Here is a 20,856-nt window from a genome sequence, read left to right as displayed (position 1 = left end):
ACATTTTTTACCAATAGGTATACGTTCTATTCTGCCAGAAAAAGTAAGAAGCGCAATAACTAAACTGCGTTTTTTCTTCAGGTCAATTTGCAGTAAGGTGATCGATCCCGCGATCTTACCAACATTGCAAAAAGAGATAGTTGTTACTTTATGTGATCTTAAAATGTATTTTCCTCCCTCGTTTTTTGACATAATGGTTCATCTAGTCGTTCATCTTGTGAAAGAGACACAATTGTGCGGACCATCTTATATGAGATGGATGTACCCTGCTGAACGTTATATGAAAATATTAAAAGGGTACGTGAAAAACAGAAGTCGACCAGAGGGTTGTATTGCCGAACAATACGTTGTTGAAGAAGCGGTTGAGTTTTGTACTGAATATCTGTCAAATGTTCAATCAATTGGACTCCCCAAATCTCATATTGTCGAAAAAAAGAAGGAAAAAGGCTAATTGGAAATAAAGTTGTGACAGTATCAATGGTCGAACGGGATCAAGCGCACTTGTATGTTCTGCACAATGAGATTGAGGTTGAGTCGTATGTTGAAATGCACAAGGTTGTTCTCCGAGATTTAAATCCGAATAGAAATGAGAACTGGATAGTACGAGAGCACAATCGAAGTTGCATACCGTGGTTTAGGGAACATATTTAATCAAAGTATCATTCAGATCCTGCTTCAGTAACAGAAAGGTTGAGATGTTTAGCCTATGGTCCAAGTATAATTGTGTTTTCTTATAGCGCATACGCAATTAATGGATACACATTTTATACCAAAGAACAGGATGATAAAAGTACTATGCAAAATAGTGGTGTTACCTTGGTAGCTGAAGCAATGCACATATCAAGTGCGAATGACTTAAATCCGAAATTTGCAAATTTGTCATATTTTGGGGTTATCGAGCGCATTTTGGTGTTTGATTACGCGAAGTTTCAGATTCCTGTATTTGGTTGCAAGTGGGTTGAAAATAATAGTGGCATACGAATGGATAAGTCAGGATTTTTGCAAGTGGATCTCAATAGGGTGGGGTACAAAGATGAGCCTTTCATTCTAGCCTCTCAAGCTAAACAAGTGTTTTATGTCAATGATCCGACAAGTACGAAATGGTCTATAGTGCTTTTATCTAACAAAATAGTTGATGAAAACATTGAAGATCAAGGTGATATTGGTGTTGGCATTGAATCTTGTACAAGAAACGATCAAAATGAGAATGGATCTTGTACTAGAAATGATCATAATGAGGGTATTTGGATCAATCCAACCGTCCGCGTTGTTAAGAGACGCGTAGAACACAATCCTACCAAGAAAAGAAAGAGACGTTAGTGATAAAGGTAATAGTATACATATTCCGACTAATTTGCTTTATTCAATTTGTACCGATTGCTATATATTCAATTTGTATAGTTTTTTTCAATTTGTATTCCGATTGTTACAATACTTATTCAATTTTGGTGCATATTTTCGTTTTGTACATAACTTTTGAACCATGTATCCGTTTGTCGACTTCTTTACATGTAACTATACTATTTTGACGATTCTGGAGCTGCTCATGCACTTATCTTTACATTTCGGGACTGTTTTTTATCAATTTTGCTTCTGCCCGTAATCAAAAGTCGGGCTTAGGATCTGAATTTCGGAAAACCGACTTTATTTTTGAGTCCGTAGGGACGTTTTACCATAGCCAAGTAAATTCCGTTCAATTCTGACAACTTTCTTTTTTTGACGCTTATTTTGATTTCACCGATTTCGTTTCCGATTTACTTGTACATGCATGGTTTGACTTCCATTTGACTTGTATAGATTGCTATCTTATTAATAGTGTACTAATGTGCTTTAGTTTGTTTGATACAGGTTCAATGGCTCCGGATAGAGATGCTCCACCTGAAAACTCACAAGAAAACTCACAAGAAAGAGATGCTCAAGAAAGAGATGCTTCGAATACAAATGCTCCACCTGATACATCATCAAATGAAGTTGCACGAGGCATCACCATTATGAAGGGAATCATTCGACATAGAGACCAAGGATTAATATACCATTTGGAATGGAATTCTGATAACCAACCAATTGGTCCTAATTCTGCAAAGTTGACAAGCTATATTGGTACACTTGTTCGTATGCATATTCCAGTCTCTGTAGCTAAATGGAATCTGAAAAGCGAAGAGTTGGATGCAAAAAAAAAGCGATTTGGGACGAGCTTAAGGTATCATATATGGTTGTTGTTATTATCTTGACGATAATTTGTTTAAATTACTTATACTAACACACTCTATGCGTTTGTTTTTTTGCATAGGACTTTTGACATACCAGATGAGCGTAGACGCTACATACTTAGTTTGGCCGGAAAAAGATATAGAGGGTGGAAAGATTTTTTGACAAACACCTATCTTAAGGATAAAGATGGAAACTTTCTTGAAGAGGCACCGGGACGGCCAAAAAAGTATGAGATCTTCATTGATGAAAAAGATTGGGTTGAGTTTGTAAATCAAAGAGATAAAGCTTTTCGGAAAAGGAGTGTCACAAATACTGCGAGAGCATCAAAACCCGCGTATCCATACAAAAAAGGGCATTTGGGATATGCACGCTTAGAGGATAAAATTGTAAGTAAATAGAAATGCGTTTTAATTAATTGTCTAAATGTGTTTTATTTGACGATTTTATCATTTGTGTCAATGCATAGTTAGAGGAGACTAAAAGTGAGGAAACCTCACTTCCTGTACATGTGTTGTGGAAGGAAGCTCGTGTGGGCAAGAATCAAGCTGTCGATCCCGATGTTCAAAGAGTTTATGCTAAATGTGTAAGTATAATACTGTGTCTTTAATTAAATCAAATGTTTTTTTATATATAAATGATTTTTTATCTCCACTAATAATTATTGAAATGTAAATGAATTACAGGAGACCTTGTCGCAATCGGTATCCACCAGTGAGGACCAGGATGATAGGAGCGTACTTAGTAGAGCACTAGATGCTCCTGAGTATCCCGGTCGGGTGAGGGGTAAGGGTCATGGTGTGACTCCAACCTCTTTTTACAAGCATTCTAGGAGAAGAAATCCTACCAATCAAGAAGTGTTGCAAAAATTGCAGGAATTGCAAGCACAAGTCTCTGAATTGCAAAGAGATAAAGATATGTATATGAGAGAAATGTGCAATACTGCATCGGTGAAAGAAACTAGTGATAATTATGTTGCCACGCGTCGAAGGAAGATTCAGGCGGGATGATTTGAATTTCGAAGTAGTTTATGTAACCGCACGAAGACAGATGGCATCCCTGGATTTTTTGTGGGCAACGTGGCATTAGATTAGTGTAGGACCGTTAGGGTCGAAACTAGTATAAATAAGGGTCTTAATGTTAGGATTCCGTGTGTTCATTTTGTACAAATCACTCACATATTGCTCAAGTATCAAGTGTTAAGAGAACGAGTTTCGCTGAGAAATGTACGTATGACACCACCATCAATTTAAATACATTTGTATTCTTCTTTACTCAAGTATCTTCAGATATTACTGCATTTCGTTTACTTTCTGTCGTTTACATTTTTGCACTCTTTATTTTCATTCTACTTAGTTGCGAAGCATTTAAGTTTCTGTACTTTAAGATTCTTACACTTTATAGTTTTTGTCTTATATTTTATTCTTATCTCACCCTTCGCTGATGTTGCATTTACATGTGTAATAAGGTGATTGTTAATATTTATTTCTTTGATTAAGCATTTCTTATTCCGAGAACAAGCCAAATATAGACATAATTCGAACTATCATGAATAACAACCTTTTTGACTATGTCCTAGGATCAATCTAGTCGATCTTGCGAGTAACCAAATCATATTTATTGTAGTTTGGAAGACTAGCGGTTGTTTACCGGAAATCACCGTAAACAGCTGCGCGCTTCATTTTCCAATCAATTAACTTGGAAACAACAAATACGTAATAAGGAGAAAAATAGAAAAATCAAACCAAACAGTCAAAGTGGGGCCCGGGGCTTCGTGTGCAGCCAATGAATAAAGGTGAGAGAACGAGGATTTGTTGACTGCCCATTCATGATGCATGATTGTGCCACGCAAGCTCGTTTGACTGGCCTGAAGAATTCCAAGCACCGGAACAGTAGCGCCGATTATCTTCTCCGGCATGCTTCCAATGCTAACACCTTAAAACACACGAATTGGAACGAAACGAAAGCCCATATCACCTAATTGGAGTATTGCGAATTCGATGGTGTGATTTTTAAGCCCTGAAAATGTCTGGAACACGTAACATGAAGCTTCTCAGTTCAAGAACCCTAGCCATGGCATCTTACTGTTTTTACGTTAGACCTTTCATCTAATGCTTGGATCCTGTTCTAATGGCCCCCCTGAGATCATACAAACAACCAAAAATTATTAGAAACGCGTGGATGGAAAGAAACGAAACCAAAGTCTTTACCAAAACCGGTGCCTTCGAGTTGAGGATTTCTGGGCACGCTCCCCTTTGCCTAAAGACTCAGAACGATCCCTGGATGGCTCATGAGGATGAAGCAGGCCCTTGTTTGATTTGAGAACCCCTAGAATTGTTCTTTCAAGTTGCCCTAGTTTCTTTTACGATTTTGTATCCATGGAACCCTAATCTCTCTCCTTATTTTCGTCCCCTAAAAACTCCCTTGTGCTTGTGATAATTATGTTTATATAGCAACTTGTTTAGGTTAACCAAAAAGGAAAAGAATCAATGATAAATAATTTATTGAAAATCAAATTCTAATCTTGCTATTTTTGCTCAAATCTTACTCCAACCATCCCAATCATGGTTCCACGAATTTTCCATTCAATATCTGATATTTGGATTGCTTGCCATGATTCAAAAATGCATTTTATGATTTAAATCAATTTATTTCATATTTTACTTGATTTATTTAATATTTAAATGAATAGAATTCAAATAAATATAAATAAATGTCATAAAAATAAAATAAATGATTTAAAGGTTTTTATTTAGCCCATATACATGTTTGAGGTCCAAATGTTAGGCCCACCAATCCAAAATTGTGAAAATTATCCATTAGGAAGTCATGCATTTCTTAGAATTCAACCAACTTGTGCACATCATATCTCCCTCAATTTTGATCATATGAATGCTTTCTAGGTCTTTTTAGAAAGCTTAGAGTGTCCTTTAAATGATCCCTTTTGTTTCATCTTAATTGAGGCTTCCATGCTCAAGTTATGAGCTTTGACCCAAAAGGTGTTCTTTGCTGACTTTTAGGAGGACCTATAATCTCTTTGACCATATCTTTCAAATGATGCATTTCTGGCCCTGGCTTGTGAGAGCCAAAGTTGTAGAGGATTCAATTTCCTTCAAAATAGGCTTTGAGTGGGAAATTTCTGATTCTCCATGTGAAAGTTATGACAGGTCAAAGTTGAGTTGACTTTCTCCTATAAAAAACCCTAATTTGAACCTTTTGAATTTGTTCATTTCTGAGTTTTTATTAGTGGATCATGATCAACCTTTGATCAAATGGTGGATATAACCTTAAATACTTGATGTTTACCAAAAGTCAGGAGTTTTGACTGTACTTTGACCATGGTTGACTTTTAGGTCACAATAGTCGACTGTGGATCATCTGAGCCATTGAGTGAGCAATCCTTGGAATTGAACCTTGATCTTTGACATGGAGGTGCCTTTAAACATAATGAACCATTGGAAACTTCATTGGAGACCTTGTTTTGTTAATTTCCTCAGGGAGATACCAAACCCTAGTTTTAGGAGATCCTTGCTTAGGAGAATGCCTTGATGAAACTCTTGAGCTTTGAATCATTGTGAATGGAATAAGATGGGCAAATTTTGGGGTATGACAGCTGCCCCTGTTCAATCTTCTTAAACCTGAAGAGTCAGATAGACACGTCTGCCTATCGTGGTCTAAAGGTAGAAGATGATTGAACACTGAAATGCCCTAGAATTTGCACTTGTTGGGAAGGATGTCCTGTGGGAGATGGGCTTAAAGATGCCATCCAAGGTAAATACCTTTCTTTTTTTGGATGTGAAGCAGATGCTTTCGAAAGGAACCAGATGCTTTGATTATAGCATAGCCTAAAAAGGCAACCTGAGTTTTATGCAATGTTATGATGCATGCAATGTGTGATACAGTGAGCTTCTCAAAATAAATGAGAGTGATGTATGTATATGTGTTATGTATGAATGAGGTATGTTAATCGAATGATGCATGATTTTTAGTTATGTTAGTTGAAGTATGTTAGTAAGTTTGGAAAAGAAAAAAAAACCTTGTTTGTTGGTGAAGTTTTGAAGAAGATCACTGCCGAGGGACTAACGTGATAAACCCAATTGAAGAACTGTTTGAGAAACCTTGTGATCAGGGAAAATAAATCCCTATTTGCAAAGAGACGTAGCTTTATATCACTGCCAGGGGACTAACGTGATACTAATCAGCGAGATGATTTGAAGGAGATCACTGCCAAGGGACTAACGTGATATTAATCAGCGAGAAGACTTGAAGGAGATCACTGCCAAGGGACTAACGTGGTAAGACATAACTTATTACTGCTCGGGGACTAACGTAATAAGTCGTAGTTGTGTATCATTGCTAGGGGACTAACATGATAGAAATAGATCTTGGTTACTGCCAGGGGACTAACGTACCAAAGAGACGTCGCATCATATCACCGCCAGGGGACTAACGTGATAAGACATAACCTATTACTGCTCAGGGACTAACGTAATAAGTCGTAGTTGGGAAACAAGTTTGTGGTAAAGACCACTTCCTTGTCATCAATTTTGGAATAGCAGTTGGGAAACAAGTTTTATGGTAAAGACCACTTCCTTGTCATCAATTTTGGAATAGCAGTTGGGAAACAAGTTTTGTGATAAAGACCACTTCCTTGTCATCAATTTTGGAATAGCAGTTGGGAAACAAGTTTTGTGGTAAAGACCACTTCCTTTCAGGATATGTTTTTACTATGTTTGGTACAACAATCAATTGGAAAGAAACACTTCAAAAGATTGTAGCCTTATCAACAACTGAAGTTGAATATATTACATTGACTGAAGTTGCTAAAGAAGCATTGTGGTTTGAAGGGTTTGCTAAGGAACTGAAACTTCAAGGTCAAGCTATTAGTGTTAAATGTGGTAGTAAAAATTCCCATACATTTATTCAAGAATTCAGCCAATCATGAGAGAACCAAGCATATTGATGTTATGTTGCATTTCGTCAGGAAGAAAATCAAAAGTAGAGAAGTCAAAGTGATGAAGGTTTTGACTGATCACAATGCTGCATATATGATCACGGAGTCATTGCCAAGCAACAAATATTTCCACTGTATAAAATTGATAAAGTTGCATATTGATGAAATATATATTGTTCCCTTGATATTGTAGAGTTTTTTTCCAAGGTGGAGATTGGTGGTATTTTGGATCGAACTCTAGTCTAAACAGGGATAGCTTCATGGTTAAACTAGGAAGTTCATGTTGTAGTTGAAGTCTGCTCAAGCATGCAGTAGTTGAAGTGCATGTTGTAGTCGAAGTCTGTTCTAGTATGTAGTATTCTATGTTACCTTATAGTGTAAGATATTATAGATATGTATGTCATGTATTTATGGTATCATCATACATGGGCTAGTAGTCAATAAATAGACTGATTCTCTCACTTGTTAGAGAGAGCATTGGTTGTTTTTATTCAATTGTAACCTTTTAGCCCTAATTAGAAAGGTGAATAGAAAAATGGTTATAACCAACTCTATTTTTTCTTCTCTCTTCTCTCTTTCGTAAAACTGAAGTGTTTCTTGGTTGATCCAGAAACTCTCTCTTTCTCACAGATTTACATCGTTAATTGGTATCATTTGTTACAACAGGAGAGTGAGAGAGAACTTGAGGAAGTCTTGGAGCAAGAATTAGAAATAAAAATCTCATCTCATCTCATCTCAATTAATCATCATGTTCCTCTCATAAGCCGGGTTCTTAGTTAGTTATAGCTTTGGGGGAAATTGCATAAATTTGGGTTTTAGGGTTTTAGAGTTTTCTTTCTTTGTTGTGAAATTGATAATTGAAGAATTATTCTTTATATATAACATTTTGGTGGTGCTAAATCAAGATGTTTATATGTGTTGAATGTGTTAGTATGTTATAATTGTATTTTATGTGTTTTTGTTTGAGAATAATGAGGGATGTAGTGAGATTGAGGGTTTTTTTTCATGAATGTGTGATACATGAACAAATTGGTATGTAGTTGTTGTTATAATGTTCTAAAATCATGTCTAGAGGTTGATTATATGTGTTAGTTGCGATGTAAAATGGTTTAGATGCAGGAAAAACATGTTTTTTCTGCTTCTGGTTCATGTGATATTCGAATACCATATGTAGTATTCGAATACCAGTAAGAAAAATGAGTTTTTAAACTTATGGATGGGGTAATAATCGAGTACCATATTTGGTATTTGAACACCAGTGTTATTAAATTTTAAGGAAGAATTGAAAATAACATAACTTGAGTTCTATAACTTTGTTTGAGATGCGATCAATTGCGTTGAAAAAGCTAACACATAGAACTATAAGACGGTGAAGCTTATAAGATACCATGGATGCCCTATAACTTACACTATGATATATATATATATATATATGTGTGTGTGTGTGTGTGTGTGTGTGTGTGTGTGTGTGTGTGTGTGTGTGTGTGTGTGTGTGTGTGTGTGTGTGTGTGTGTGTGTGTGTGTGTGTGTGTGCGCATTAAATGAGTAATAATTGATTAAATTCTAAGATAATGAAGTAGTTTAAACCTAGGATCTTAGTTAGGTCAAGATTGTATGTAGAGATGAAATTAGGTTATAATGAATAACTTAGGTTGTGATGCTCTATTGGAAAAGGTACCTCGGTGTGTACCCATAAGCGAGTAGTCATTTGAGATGAATCCTTCCATCTACGAGAGTGCCCGAATGACATGTATGGGGAATGATAGTTTAGATTCGAGTGTAATTGACTTTGTATTGAAAGATATGATGATAATTACATAGTGATTGACGAGTATAATCATGTAGTGGTTGATGAGAGTAATCTTGTATTCGATAATAACTCATTTTCGTGCTTGTCCTGAGTTTGACTCTTACATAAAGTAGTGATTGAGATAGACGAATTATGGAGGCAGATTACCGTCCGTAAACTGCCATATGTAAGTGGCCAGTCGGGGAAAGTTAATTCACATATATGAGTAGTTTAGATCTATAAATTTCCCTATGTAAGTTGCTACTCGGGGAAAGTATTTAGTATTGTGTGGGAATTCTGAGACCCGTAACTGCCCCATGTAAGTGACCATCAAAGGAAGGTTAATTCACAAATATGAATAATTGAGACTCGTAACTGCCCATGTAAGTGGCCATCCGGGGAAGGACCTTCCTAACAGAGATCTGTGACTTGTGTCCGTAGTCCTAAACGTGGGATCAACTGGGGAAGGATTCTTGTAATTGTATTCTTGAGTAATGGTTTATTGGGTTATTTAGATCCAAGTTCAAATGTTTCCATACACGTAGGATGAATTTGGATGATTTTAGTTAGAGTATTGTATAACAATCTTGTAGAGCTGAGTGAACCAATATATGTATATATATTAGCATTTAGTTTAGACTCTCATGTATATCTTATGTCTTATAATGTATATTAATATTTTGGACATGTTTATGTATGATGTCTTTAGGTTCTTATGTTGAATCATTACCAATTAATATTGTATATGATATTATTTTAGATGTATGTTGCATGCGTACACTCTCTATAAAATGGTGACAAAATTTGGTTACGGGTCACCTTTACCTTCTACAAACACATGATTTTTCTCATGTATTTTGATTTTTTGATTAAAAAAATTTATTCTAATTATCATTTATCTATTAAAAATAAAAATATGACAATGAACCTAATTAAATATGTGCATTTCCTAGATGCACACTCTAATTTATTCAATTTGAGTATTTTGAGCGAGAATAAATTTATATTTTTATATTAAAAATTATTGATTTAAAGTATTAACAACTTATTTACATTTATATATTATGAGAAATAGAATGAAATGTTACTTTCAAGTATTGAACATGTACGAACAATTTACACTCATCTAACTTTATTATCGTATATCTTTTGAGGTCCCTCACCTTCACTTCGTGAATATATATAACTAAAATTTCATAAAAAAACGAGTATATTGAATTAACGATAAGGTTTAGTTTAATTACAATACTAATAATATTAGACTTATTACTTTTTGTAGTCTCTATTCGAATTTAGAATCTTTAACTTTATATACGTGAGTTTATGGTGATACTTGTTTTGTTTGCATAATACTACTACAACAACAACAACAACAAATAATAATAATAATAATAATAATAATAATAATAATAATAATAATAATAATAATAATAATAATAATAATAATAATAATAATCTATCATATAAGAAAAGTCTACCATTTTCTCATCTCTTAGCTATGCCACATCAGCCTCTCTTCTCACAAAATTCCACATCATTCCTTTCTCAGTGTAGGATTGAACTTTAAACCTCCAACCTCTCATGATCTCGCAATTACAAATTATTTACTTTCTCTGGCCATTCACATTCACAACTGCTTACAGCACTAATGACCTCATATAATGCTTCTGCCTTCCAAGCCCCTTCTACCTTCCAAGCCCTCCACCTTCCACGTTTCAAAACACTTTTATCATTACTATATATAACCATCATACTTTCACAGTATCTATCATGTTCATCAAACCTAATCGTGGAAAATTTTGGTTTATACTATTTTTGCAATTACAGCCATTCCCACGACTATTCATGTGGAAAATTTTGGTTTATACTATTTTTGCAATTACAGCCATTCCCACGACTATTCATGGACAAACCGAAATTTAACATTTTTTTCTTTCTTTTCTTGATAGAAAATATCTTTCATGTTATTTGCAGGTTGAATTTGTAGTGGATCATTCTGAAGTACTAATTGGCGTTTCATGTTATTTGCAGGTTGAATTTGTAATGTATCATTCTGAAGTACCAATTTAAATATTGTCCTAATATGTGTTTTGGATTTTTTTTGGTGCAGGAAAACATCGTCTATACGATTCGTTTGAAATAAATATTCTTCTTTGACTGTCCCGAAAGTTTGAGCTGTAGAAGTAGAAATCAAGTTGGCTGGTATCAATATACAATGGAGAATCTGCTTGAAATTACTGGGTTATGCTTGCGCAAGTTTTGTCAAAAATGTAGATATTATACTATGTATACTATGTAAATAACATGATATTTTATATTAATTCATAGAATGAACTTTAATTTTTTATATTTTAAGTGCAAATATTAATAAATAAATCTTAATTGATTGATTTTATGTTTGAGTGATATTTATATTAAATCTTAGTAATTATAGAAATTGTAGATATTATAATAGGTAAATAAGAGAATATTTTATATTAATTCATAGAACTAAAGAATATTTTAGTTAGGTCAAATTAAGAAATTAAGGTTATCAATATATACAAAGTTAGTTTTATAAAATATTATTGATATTTATTTATTATAAGGTCGAACAAAACAAAAAATAAAGATAAAATATTACAAATTAAAAATGTATACATAATTTTGAAATTTATAAGAAAATAGAATCAAAGAGTAAAGAAAAAAACATTATATTTGTTTAGGTAAATAAAGAGTTTTGAAATGAAAAGACATAAATCATTTACCTATAAAAAAAATTAAATATCATAATCATTTTACTTGATTGCAACTTTAATTTTTGATTTAATCTGATTGCAACTTTTGATTTATTATTTTTAATTTTTTGATTTAATGTGATTACAATTTTTAACTTCTTATCCATAATAATCCAAGCATTATGGTCGATTTGAACGTGATTTTAAAGAATGGTTTGTTGAAATAATGAAGCAGCACACCTATTTTCTTGATATGGAAATAATTGATATATTATTGTAAATTTTAATAAATAAATTTCATTGATTAATTGATTTTATCTTTGAGTGATATTTATATTAAATCTTAGTAGCTATAAAAATTATAGATATTATAATATATAAATAACATAATATTGTATATTAATTCATATAACTAAAGAATATTTTAGTTAGGTCAAATTAAAAAAATTAAGTTTATCAATATATATATATATATATATATATATATATATATATATATATATATAAAATTTATAAAGTTAGTTTTATAAAATATTATTGATATTTATTTATTCTAAGGTCGAACAAAAATAAATAAATATAGAATATAATAAAATATTACAAATTCAAAACAAATACATAATTTTGAAATGTATAAGAAAATAGAATCAAAGAATAAAGAAAAAAACAATATATTTTTTTAGGTAAATAAAGAGTTTAGAATGAAAAGACATAAATCATTTACTTATAAAAAAGTTAAATATCATAATTATCTTTAGTAATCATTGATCGATTGATTGCAACTTTTAATTTATGATTTAATGCATGTGATTGCAACTTTTGATTTCTTATTCTTTTAGTACTTACCATATGTATATTTAAATTATTAGATTTGAGAAAATATTGTACTTTTATATCTTACAAAATTATATTGTTTTTACAATATTGTATGATTTACCTAAAAATAATATAATTTTGAGTAAATATTGTACTTTTGTATGATTTACCAAGTATCTAATTTTGTAAGATATAAAAGCTTTTTTAACGACTCATACCTTAAAATCAGTACGTTGGGAATAATTTAATTGATATAGAATCAATACATTAAAATTATATCAATTACTTACCAATATCTTAATTGGTATAAAATAAATACGTTACAAATATATTTAGTACTCCAATTATATTGATGTTGTATCACCAAAAATTGAGTGAATCATATTATCATTAAAAATTAATAAATATAATTTATCTCACTTGATTTCCTTCAAAATTATTTAATAGAAACTTTCCAAAATAATGAATTTATCATCATAATTTTGAAACCAAATTTCATATGGTTAGAAGATTTCTAACCTCTCATTTAACAAAAGGATAAATATTATTAGATACATATTTTAATAAAATGTTTTAGGCATATTATTGCTTTTATATATTGTATGGAGTTTTTTGATAAAAAATTCATAGATATTATTATACAAATAAAGTATATTTTCAAAATATTTAAAATACAACATGTGCCATCGTCATTCTCTGTATAGAAAAACTAACTACTATTTTCTATTTTCACTTTAATAAGATTTCTTACTAATACTACTAAATTATTTAAAATATAAAATATGAAAGTTATATATATATATATATATATATATATATATATATATATGAAATTTTTTAGAGATTATTAAATAAAATAAATATATTAGATCTATTGACTTTTTTTAAAAAAAAATATTTAAAAATAACTATGGGTGTTAATAAGCATAAGTAATCGAATGAAACATAAGTATTGTATGAATAAATAGTAATAGAATGAAACATAAGTAATGTATGAATAAGTAGTAATAGAATGAAACATAAGTAATATATGAGTAAATAATATCAAAATTGTATGATATTTTTTATTAATCATACAATTTGTTTGTCATTTATAAAATTTAAAATTTAATTGAACAAGTTCATCAATAATCAATATATATATATATATATATATATATATATATATATATATATATATATATATATATATATATATCTATATATAATATAATATAATTGAAATATTACCATTAAAACTTTAATGGGTCAATTCTATCCAAATACAAAATAATATATTGCGGATACACATGGGTAATTATATGGTACGCACATATGGTACTGATATTAACACATTTAATTAAATGTAATAACGAGAATAAGTTTACAATTGATTTAAATAGTTGGCTTAATTGCAACTTTGGTCCCCCTATTTTGTCTTTTTCTCGATTTTAGTCCCCCATTTTTAAAACCACGATTTTGGTCCCCTTTTTGAGTTTTCTAATGAAAAAGAGACAGGAATAGGGACTAATTTTGCAGAAAAAAACAAAATAAAGGGACGAAAATTGCACAGAAAACTTAAAAAAGGACTAAAATAGTGATTTTTAAAATAGAGGATCAAAATCAAGAAAAAGACAAAATAGGAGGATTAAAGTTGCAATTAAGCCTAAATAGTTTTATAAATAATTCCAAAACAAAAATATTTATATATAGGAATAATTAACTATTGATTCAAATATTTTATATATAGAATAATATATTTGATTTGTAAATTGAGTTTAATCAATTATATTAAATATTTATTATTAATTGTATTATATAATTTGATAGAATATTTCTTCATTATAATTTGTCAATTTAAGATTTTTGTTATTATAACAAAAATTTAATTATCATCAAATATTTTTAAACAGTGTTAAAATTAATTTATTTTTGTTTCAAAAATATCATCAAAATATTGAATATTAATAGAAACATGAAGTTACTGATAAAATAATTGAATATTAACGGTAACATGTAGTTATTAATCAAAATATTGAATATTAAAGATAATATTAAATTACTGATCAAAATATTAAATGTATTGAATATTAACGGAAACATGAAGTTACTGATAAAAATGGCATGTTAACGAGAGCATAAAGTTACTGATCAAAATATTGAATATTAACGAGAACACGAAGTTATTGATCAAACTATTGAATATTAACGGGAAAACAAAGTTATTGATCAAACTATATTGAATATTAACGGGAACATGAAGTTATTAATCAAAATATTGAATATTAACGAGAACATGAAGTTAGTAATCAAAATATTAAATATTAACGTGAGTATTAAATTACAGAGCAAAGTATATAATATTAACGGGAACATGGAGTTACTGCTAAAAATATTGAATAATAACGGAAACATGGTGTTATTAATCAAACTATTGAATATTAACAGGAACAAATTTGAAACATTAACAGAAACACGAAGTTAGTGATCAAAATAATGAATATTAATGGGAACTTGAAGTTATTGAATAAAATGTTGAATTTTAACGGGAACATGAAGTTACTGAACAAAATATTGAATATCAACGAGAACACGAAGTTACTGATCAAAATATTAAATATTAAGGGGAACATGAAGTTACTGGTCAAAATATTGAATATTAATGGGAAATGAAGTTTATTGATCAAAATATTGAATATTAGTGGGAACATGGAGTTACTGATCAAAATATTGAATATTAACGGGAACACGGAGTTATTAATTAAAATATTAAATATTAACGGGAGCACAAAGTTAATGATCAAAATTTTGAATATTATCGAAAACATTAAGTTACTATCCAAATTTTAAAAATTAACAGGAACAAATTTTGAATATTAACGGGAACACAAAGTTACTAATCAAAATAATAAATGTTGACGGGAACACGGAGTTATTGACAAAATATTGAATATTAACAGGAACATTAAGTTACTGATAATTTTTTTGAATATTAACGAAAACGAATTTGGAATATTAACGGGAACACGAACTTATTGATCAAAATAATGAATATTAACGGGAACAAGGAGTTACTGATCAAAATAATGAATATCAACAAGAACATGAAGTTACTGATCAAAATTTTGAAAATTAACGGGAAGAAATTTGAAATATTAACGGGAATACGAAGTTACTTATCAAAATAATGAATATTAACGGGAGCATGAAGTAACTGGTCAAAGTATTTTTCTATTAATTATGCATTTTGAATGAATCATTATTATAAATGGAGTTTGTAGTGGTTTCTCATTGGCCTACAAGACAGAGCTGATAGTTTGAGATTGGGCTGATAGTTTGTAGTTATAATTGAGCCAAAATAATTAATTTTCTCCTTAGCTAGCAAAAAAATAATCGATTCTCCTTAGCTGATAGTTTGAGATTGGGCTAATAGTTATCACTAATTGAATTATATAATTTGATTGAATATTTCTTCATTATAATTTGTGTATTTGCGATTTTAAAACTTTTCCTTCATTATAATTTGTTAAATAAAATATTACTATTTTTATAACTTTTTCAATTTTACCCAAAACTTAATCTTTTACTAATATCTTTTATTTTTCTCAATCACAATGCGCGAAAACGACGGGTACCCGTGCGAACGCACTGATAAGACACTAGTAATAATTGGACATAATCAACAATTAAGAGGTTATCTTTTAATAAAGAGAATGAGCTAGTGAATTTCATTTCTCTCACAACCGTTGGTTCCTCCATGAAGACGATATAGATTTTTTATTAAATGAAGCCATTAGGTTTTCAGAAGATATAACCCACATAATCTAATATGATATGTCAAATTTTATTATATTATAATACAATTTTAAAATAGTGTATTGTTAACATTTTATAATGGTGTATTTTTCTTAAACAATATATAGTGTAGTTAAATATTAACCCTTTATAATGTTATAATTAATATAAATTTAGAGTATCTACACAATTAAGAAATTTCTCCTTTTTCTTCCCTTTAAAAGCACCAAAAAAAAGAAGGTAACTAGTAATAAAACCATGAAATCTCTTACCTTAATCATCACAGTCTCCATCTTTATTGTCTTCTCACATGCAACACCAACAATTATCACTCGACTTCAACCACATATGAATCAATCTTCTGCGCTTAACCTTACTCAACAACAAGTAAATAAATCTTCTATTCTTAACCAGTTATTATTAACAATTACTTAGAAAAATATATTCAACAACTTTTCTTAACTATATGTATTATATCTTAATTCTAAATTTATCTATGTTTTAGATTAATAGGACTGAACAGGTGATACCCTGCACTTACATGATCTCAATAAAGACAAGTTGCGATTCTCCAGCAAATTCAAAAGATACAATTGCTATTTTATTTGGAGATGATGCTGGCAATGAGGTTCTTTTTTATTTTCAAGACATCTAATTTATTTATCTTTTAATTTTATTTTCATTATTTAGATTAATTATTAGATTGCACATTATTTTATTTTTTCAATATTTAGCCTGATATATCTATTATGGACTACTGGGCCAACATATCCTACTTTGTTTTTCAATATTTAGTCTATACGGAAATATCATGTGACATTTTTTAATTTTTTCTTGCAGCTATAATTTTTGTACTACTAAAAATTTTCTTTTCAATTTTTTTTATTAATAACTTGTCGGAAATACCCCTCTCACAATCAAAAAATATGGTATGCCATTTTAAAGTTTCGGTATGCAATTTTATCGAAATTTTTATAAATTCGATACATGTCAAATTTAACAATTTTCTTAAAAAATCAAAAACAAAATAAAACAAAAAAAATAATACAACAAAATCAAAAAACTGAACTATAGGTCTTTAAAAAAATGGAAATGTCCATGTATTTACAGGCGTTTACAAAATATGTCGTATCATGTATGTATTTTACAGGTATTTTTGAAATTGTTGGAATGCATGTATGCTTTTTTATCGTCAATTTCAAAACACATGTAGGATACCATACTTTTTCAAAAATATTGATAAACATACATGGAAAAAATTGGTTTTTACCTGACATTTCGAAAATACCAATAAAAAGTATACTTTTCGGGAAAAATCCAATATAAATTTAAAGTTGTTAATATAAATGCATAAACTTAATAGAAAGATATACTTATTTGTAAATATCGGATACAAACTTCAAAAATGCAATAAAAGTCCAAAGTTTTTTAAAACCTTCCGGAAAAAATGACAATTCAACTAGTAAAAGTTATGCGAGGGTATTATGGTAAAAGTGAAATAAAGGTCGATTGTCAAGTGAAGGGGAAAGGGTGACAAGACAATTCTCCTCTCATTGTATTTTTATATGACATTTTAATATATTATATTATCACAATCATATATTTCATAAGATATAGTTGTATGTTAGTGTAATTTATTTTTTATATTAACCCTAAATATTAATTAAACCCGAGTTATATTCTTTCAATCGAACCAAATTTATAATTTACAAACTTTAACATTTAAAAAGATCTTGTAAAAAATGTAATTGGTTTAAAAGAGAAATAAGAAAGAGATTGAGGTGAAAAAGAAGTAGGAAAAAGAGAGAGAATTTCTCTTGATTGATTAAGAATAGAGATAGAGAAAGATAAGAAAAAGAAGAAGAGTGAGAATAACCATTTTTTATGTTCTTCCAAAGAAAGAAGAAAGATCTAAAAAGTGTTATTTTTTAAATAATTTTATATTTATGCCCCTATTCAATATTAATTAAATGTTTTTAGAGATATTTTTATACTTTTAAAAATGCATAACATTTCTTTCCTATCTCTTTCTTTTTATTTTGTCGTGCACCTTACAATAATTCAAATCTTTTTCTTTTGTTTCTTACATTTTTGTTTGCTATTTCTCTCTTTTTATTATTTCTTCACCTCCAATCACACCCTAAATGTATCTAATTATGAAATTTACATATTTGAATAAATATTTATAAATATTTTTTAAATTAGATAAAAAATAAAGTTTTTTAAAAAATATTATATTTTTTCAAAAACATAGAGATGTTGATAGTGGATCAATTCGAACTATAAATGGTCAGCCAGGCAAATTTCCAAAAAGAACTTATATTTAATATAAAAATAGTGTCTTATTTTACTTTTTTTTCTTTTGAATGGAATCACGGAATGGATTTATTTGATAGTTTACATATTTTTATATAATTGCAGCTCACAATGTTAAATGTGGATACCCCTGATTTTCATACATTCGAGCGGTGCAAGGTGCTTACATTTGAGTTATTAGGAAATTGTATGGGCCAAATTTGCAAATTGTATGTAGCTAGGGTTGGATCTGATGGTTGGATCCCAGAGTCAATCACTGCATTCTACGGTGACTATCCCCCAATCACATTCATCTACAATGTTTTCATTCTTGATGATAAACAAGGACATGGCTTCGATTATTGCCAACATTAAGTTTAATATTACATCTTTAAATACTCGACTTTTTTTTCTTGAATAAAAAAAATATATTTATTGCATTCTGTTAAAGATCAAATTGTCAATAAACATATTTATATAATATATAAACTATTTTCATTACAAAAGATGAATGCTCGAGTTACATTAGTCTCTTACATTACTACTTAATGCTGATTTTAATAGGCTGAAAATATAATATTTTTAATAAAAGAATTTCTAGTGTATCTTCTTGCCTCATGTTACACTACATGGACTTGGAGATTATTACATAAAGTATTGATTGAATCATAATTTGTTGACTTAAGGTGACAAATTATGCCCAGAACAAGGGTAAGACACCAAAGTCTTCGTCTCGGACCTATATTTTATTTCCAATATTTTTTAAAATATTTTATCAAATTATAATCCTACAACTTCCTTTATAAATTTTTTTTTGCCAGAAATCTCTTTCTATTAAATTATTTATTTTTATTTATTCTTATTAATTAAAGTAGTTAAGTCTCTTCAGAATTTTGGATTCAAAATTTATGTTAATTTTATAATTTCATAATTCTAATTTACATTTATTTCTTTAGTAATTTATTATTATATATCTTATTAGCATTTTTTTATTTTTTATTAGTATTTTTAATTTTTAATAGTTTTATAATTATTATTTTCTAATTTTATTATTACAAGTATAACCACATCTTTTAAAAATTAACTACCCACGTTATTTATTTATTAATTTATTATTATTTATTTTATTATATTTATTTATTAATTTATTATCATTTATCTTATTAGAAATTTTTCCTTTTTATTTTTTTTTGTTATTTTTTTCTTTTTATTAGTTTTATTATTATTTGTTTTAATTATTTATTAAAACAAGCATAACCACCTCTTTAAAACTTAACTACCCACATTATTTCTTTAACAATTTATTATTATTTTTTTATTATCAATTTTATTTTAATTAATTTTAATATTATTGTTTTAATAATTTATTGAAACAAGCATAATCACATCTTTAAAAATTTAACTACCCACGTTTTTTAAAACTTAATACTTTTTTTAAAAAAAATTATACTCTCTTATATGTAAAAGCTTTTCACATTTTTTTTTAAAACGTAACAACTCTTTTATTTATTTATTATTTTATTTAACTAAATAATCTAATAATTATTTAATTGTTAAATTAATATAATATGTCATTCCACTACATAAATTTAAGTAGTGGTCATGACACCCCACTAAATCAATTTAAGTAACTAATTTATTTTCTACTAATTAATAATTAAATTAAAATCAATTTTTTTTAACTAATTAATTTAATATTTATTTAATACTTCGCATACAGGTCATAAAGGAAGTTACAAACATGCTATTACTCATTTATAAACATCATCAAGCATCAAAATGAAGATTTAGCATATTTTACTCAAAACCCTCGTTCCCAATTTCAAACCCGATATCTCCAAGTCTCTGTTGAAACGGTAATGCGGCAAGCAAAAAGTAATAGGTATTATTTATTACCGGGTGATATAGGTTATATCGTATCGTAGTCCACAGAGATTGGTAGAGAAAAATTGTCGTTCGACTATCTCGCGTTCTAAGTTTTATGATTGGGTGCGGAAGGTAAAATGCGAGAAAAGTAAATAAAAGCAAATAAACAATCTATTGTAGCTTAAGAGAATTCAGTATGGAATCCTATTTTTACTTAACCCTTCGAATACTTAAATCTGAAGATCTATCGCTCAACACTCACAATACGCATCAAAATCACCAGGCATCATTCAAGACGCCACATCAGTGTCCATTTCTGCAACACCGACGAAAGCTCAACCGTACTATTCACATCAGCGGTTGCTCCTAAAGCGCGCGACGCGCCCTAATCCGGCGTGACGCGAGCTATACCAGAACAACAGCTTTATTTCTTCAAA

General features: G+C 29.4%; 1 protein-coding gene across 1 annotated transcript; it reads left to right on the top strand.

Moving 5' to 3' along the window:
* The first annotated feature begins 16,408 nt into the window (after positions 1 to 16,408).
* LOC131648379 (embryo-specific protein ATS3A-like) lies at positions 16,409 to 19,059 on the top strand. Its single transcript, XM_058918145.1, has 3 exons — positions 16,409 to 16,645; positions 16,764 to 16,886; positions 18,680 to 19,059. The coding sequence occupies exons 1-3, from the start codon at positions 16,517 to 16,519 to the stop codon at positions 18,926 to 18,928; spliced, it is 501 nt and encodes a 166-aa protein (XP_058774128.1). The 5' UTR covers positions 16,409 to 16,516; the 3' UTR covers positions 18,929 to 19,059.
* The last annotated feature ends 1,797 nt before the right edge of the window (positions 19,060 to 20,856 follow it).

Source organism: Vicia villosa, linkage group LG2 (assembly GCF_029867415.1).
Source record: "Vicia villosa cultivar HV-30 ecotype Madison, WI linkage group LG2, Vvil1.0, whole genome shotgun sequence".
NCBI classification, from domain to species: Eukaryota; Viridiplantae; Streptophyta; class Magnoliopsida; order Fabales; family Fabaceae; genus Vicia; species Vicia villosa.
The sequence above is the reverse complement of the archived record's forward strand: the minus strand, read 5'-3'. Positions and strand labels throughout refer to the sequence as shown.

Excerpts from the sequence above, each read along its gene's own strand:
- LOC131648379 (XM_058918145.1), top strand. The coding sequence starts at position 16,517 with ATGAAATCTCTTACCTTAATCATCACAGTCTCCATCTTTATTGTCTTC. Across the intron at positions 16,646-16,763 it reads TTAACCTTACTCAACAACAA|ATTAATAGGACTGAACAGGT; the intron begins GTAAATAAATCT and ends TCTATGTTTTAG. Across the intron at positions 16,887-18,679 it reads GAGATGATGCTGGCAATGAG|CTCACAATGTTAAATGTGGA; the intron begins GTTCTTTTTTAT and ends ATATAATTGCAG.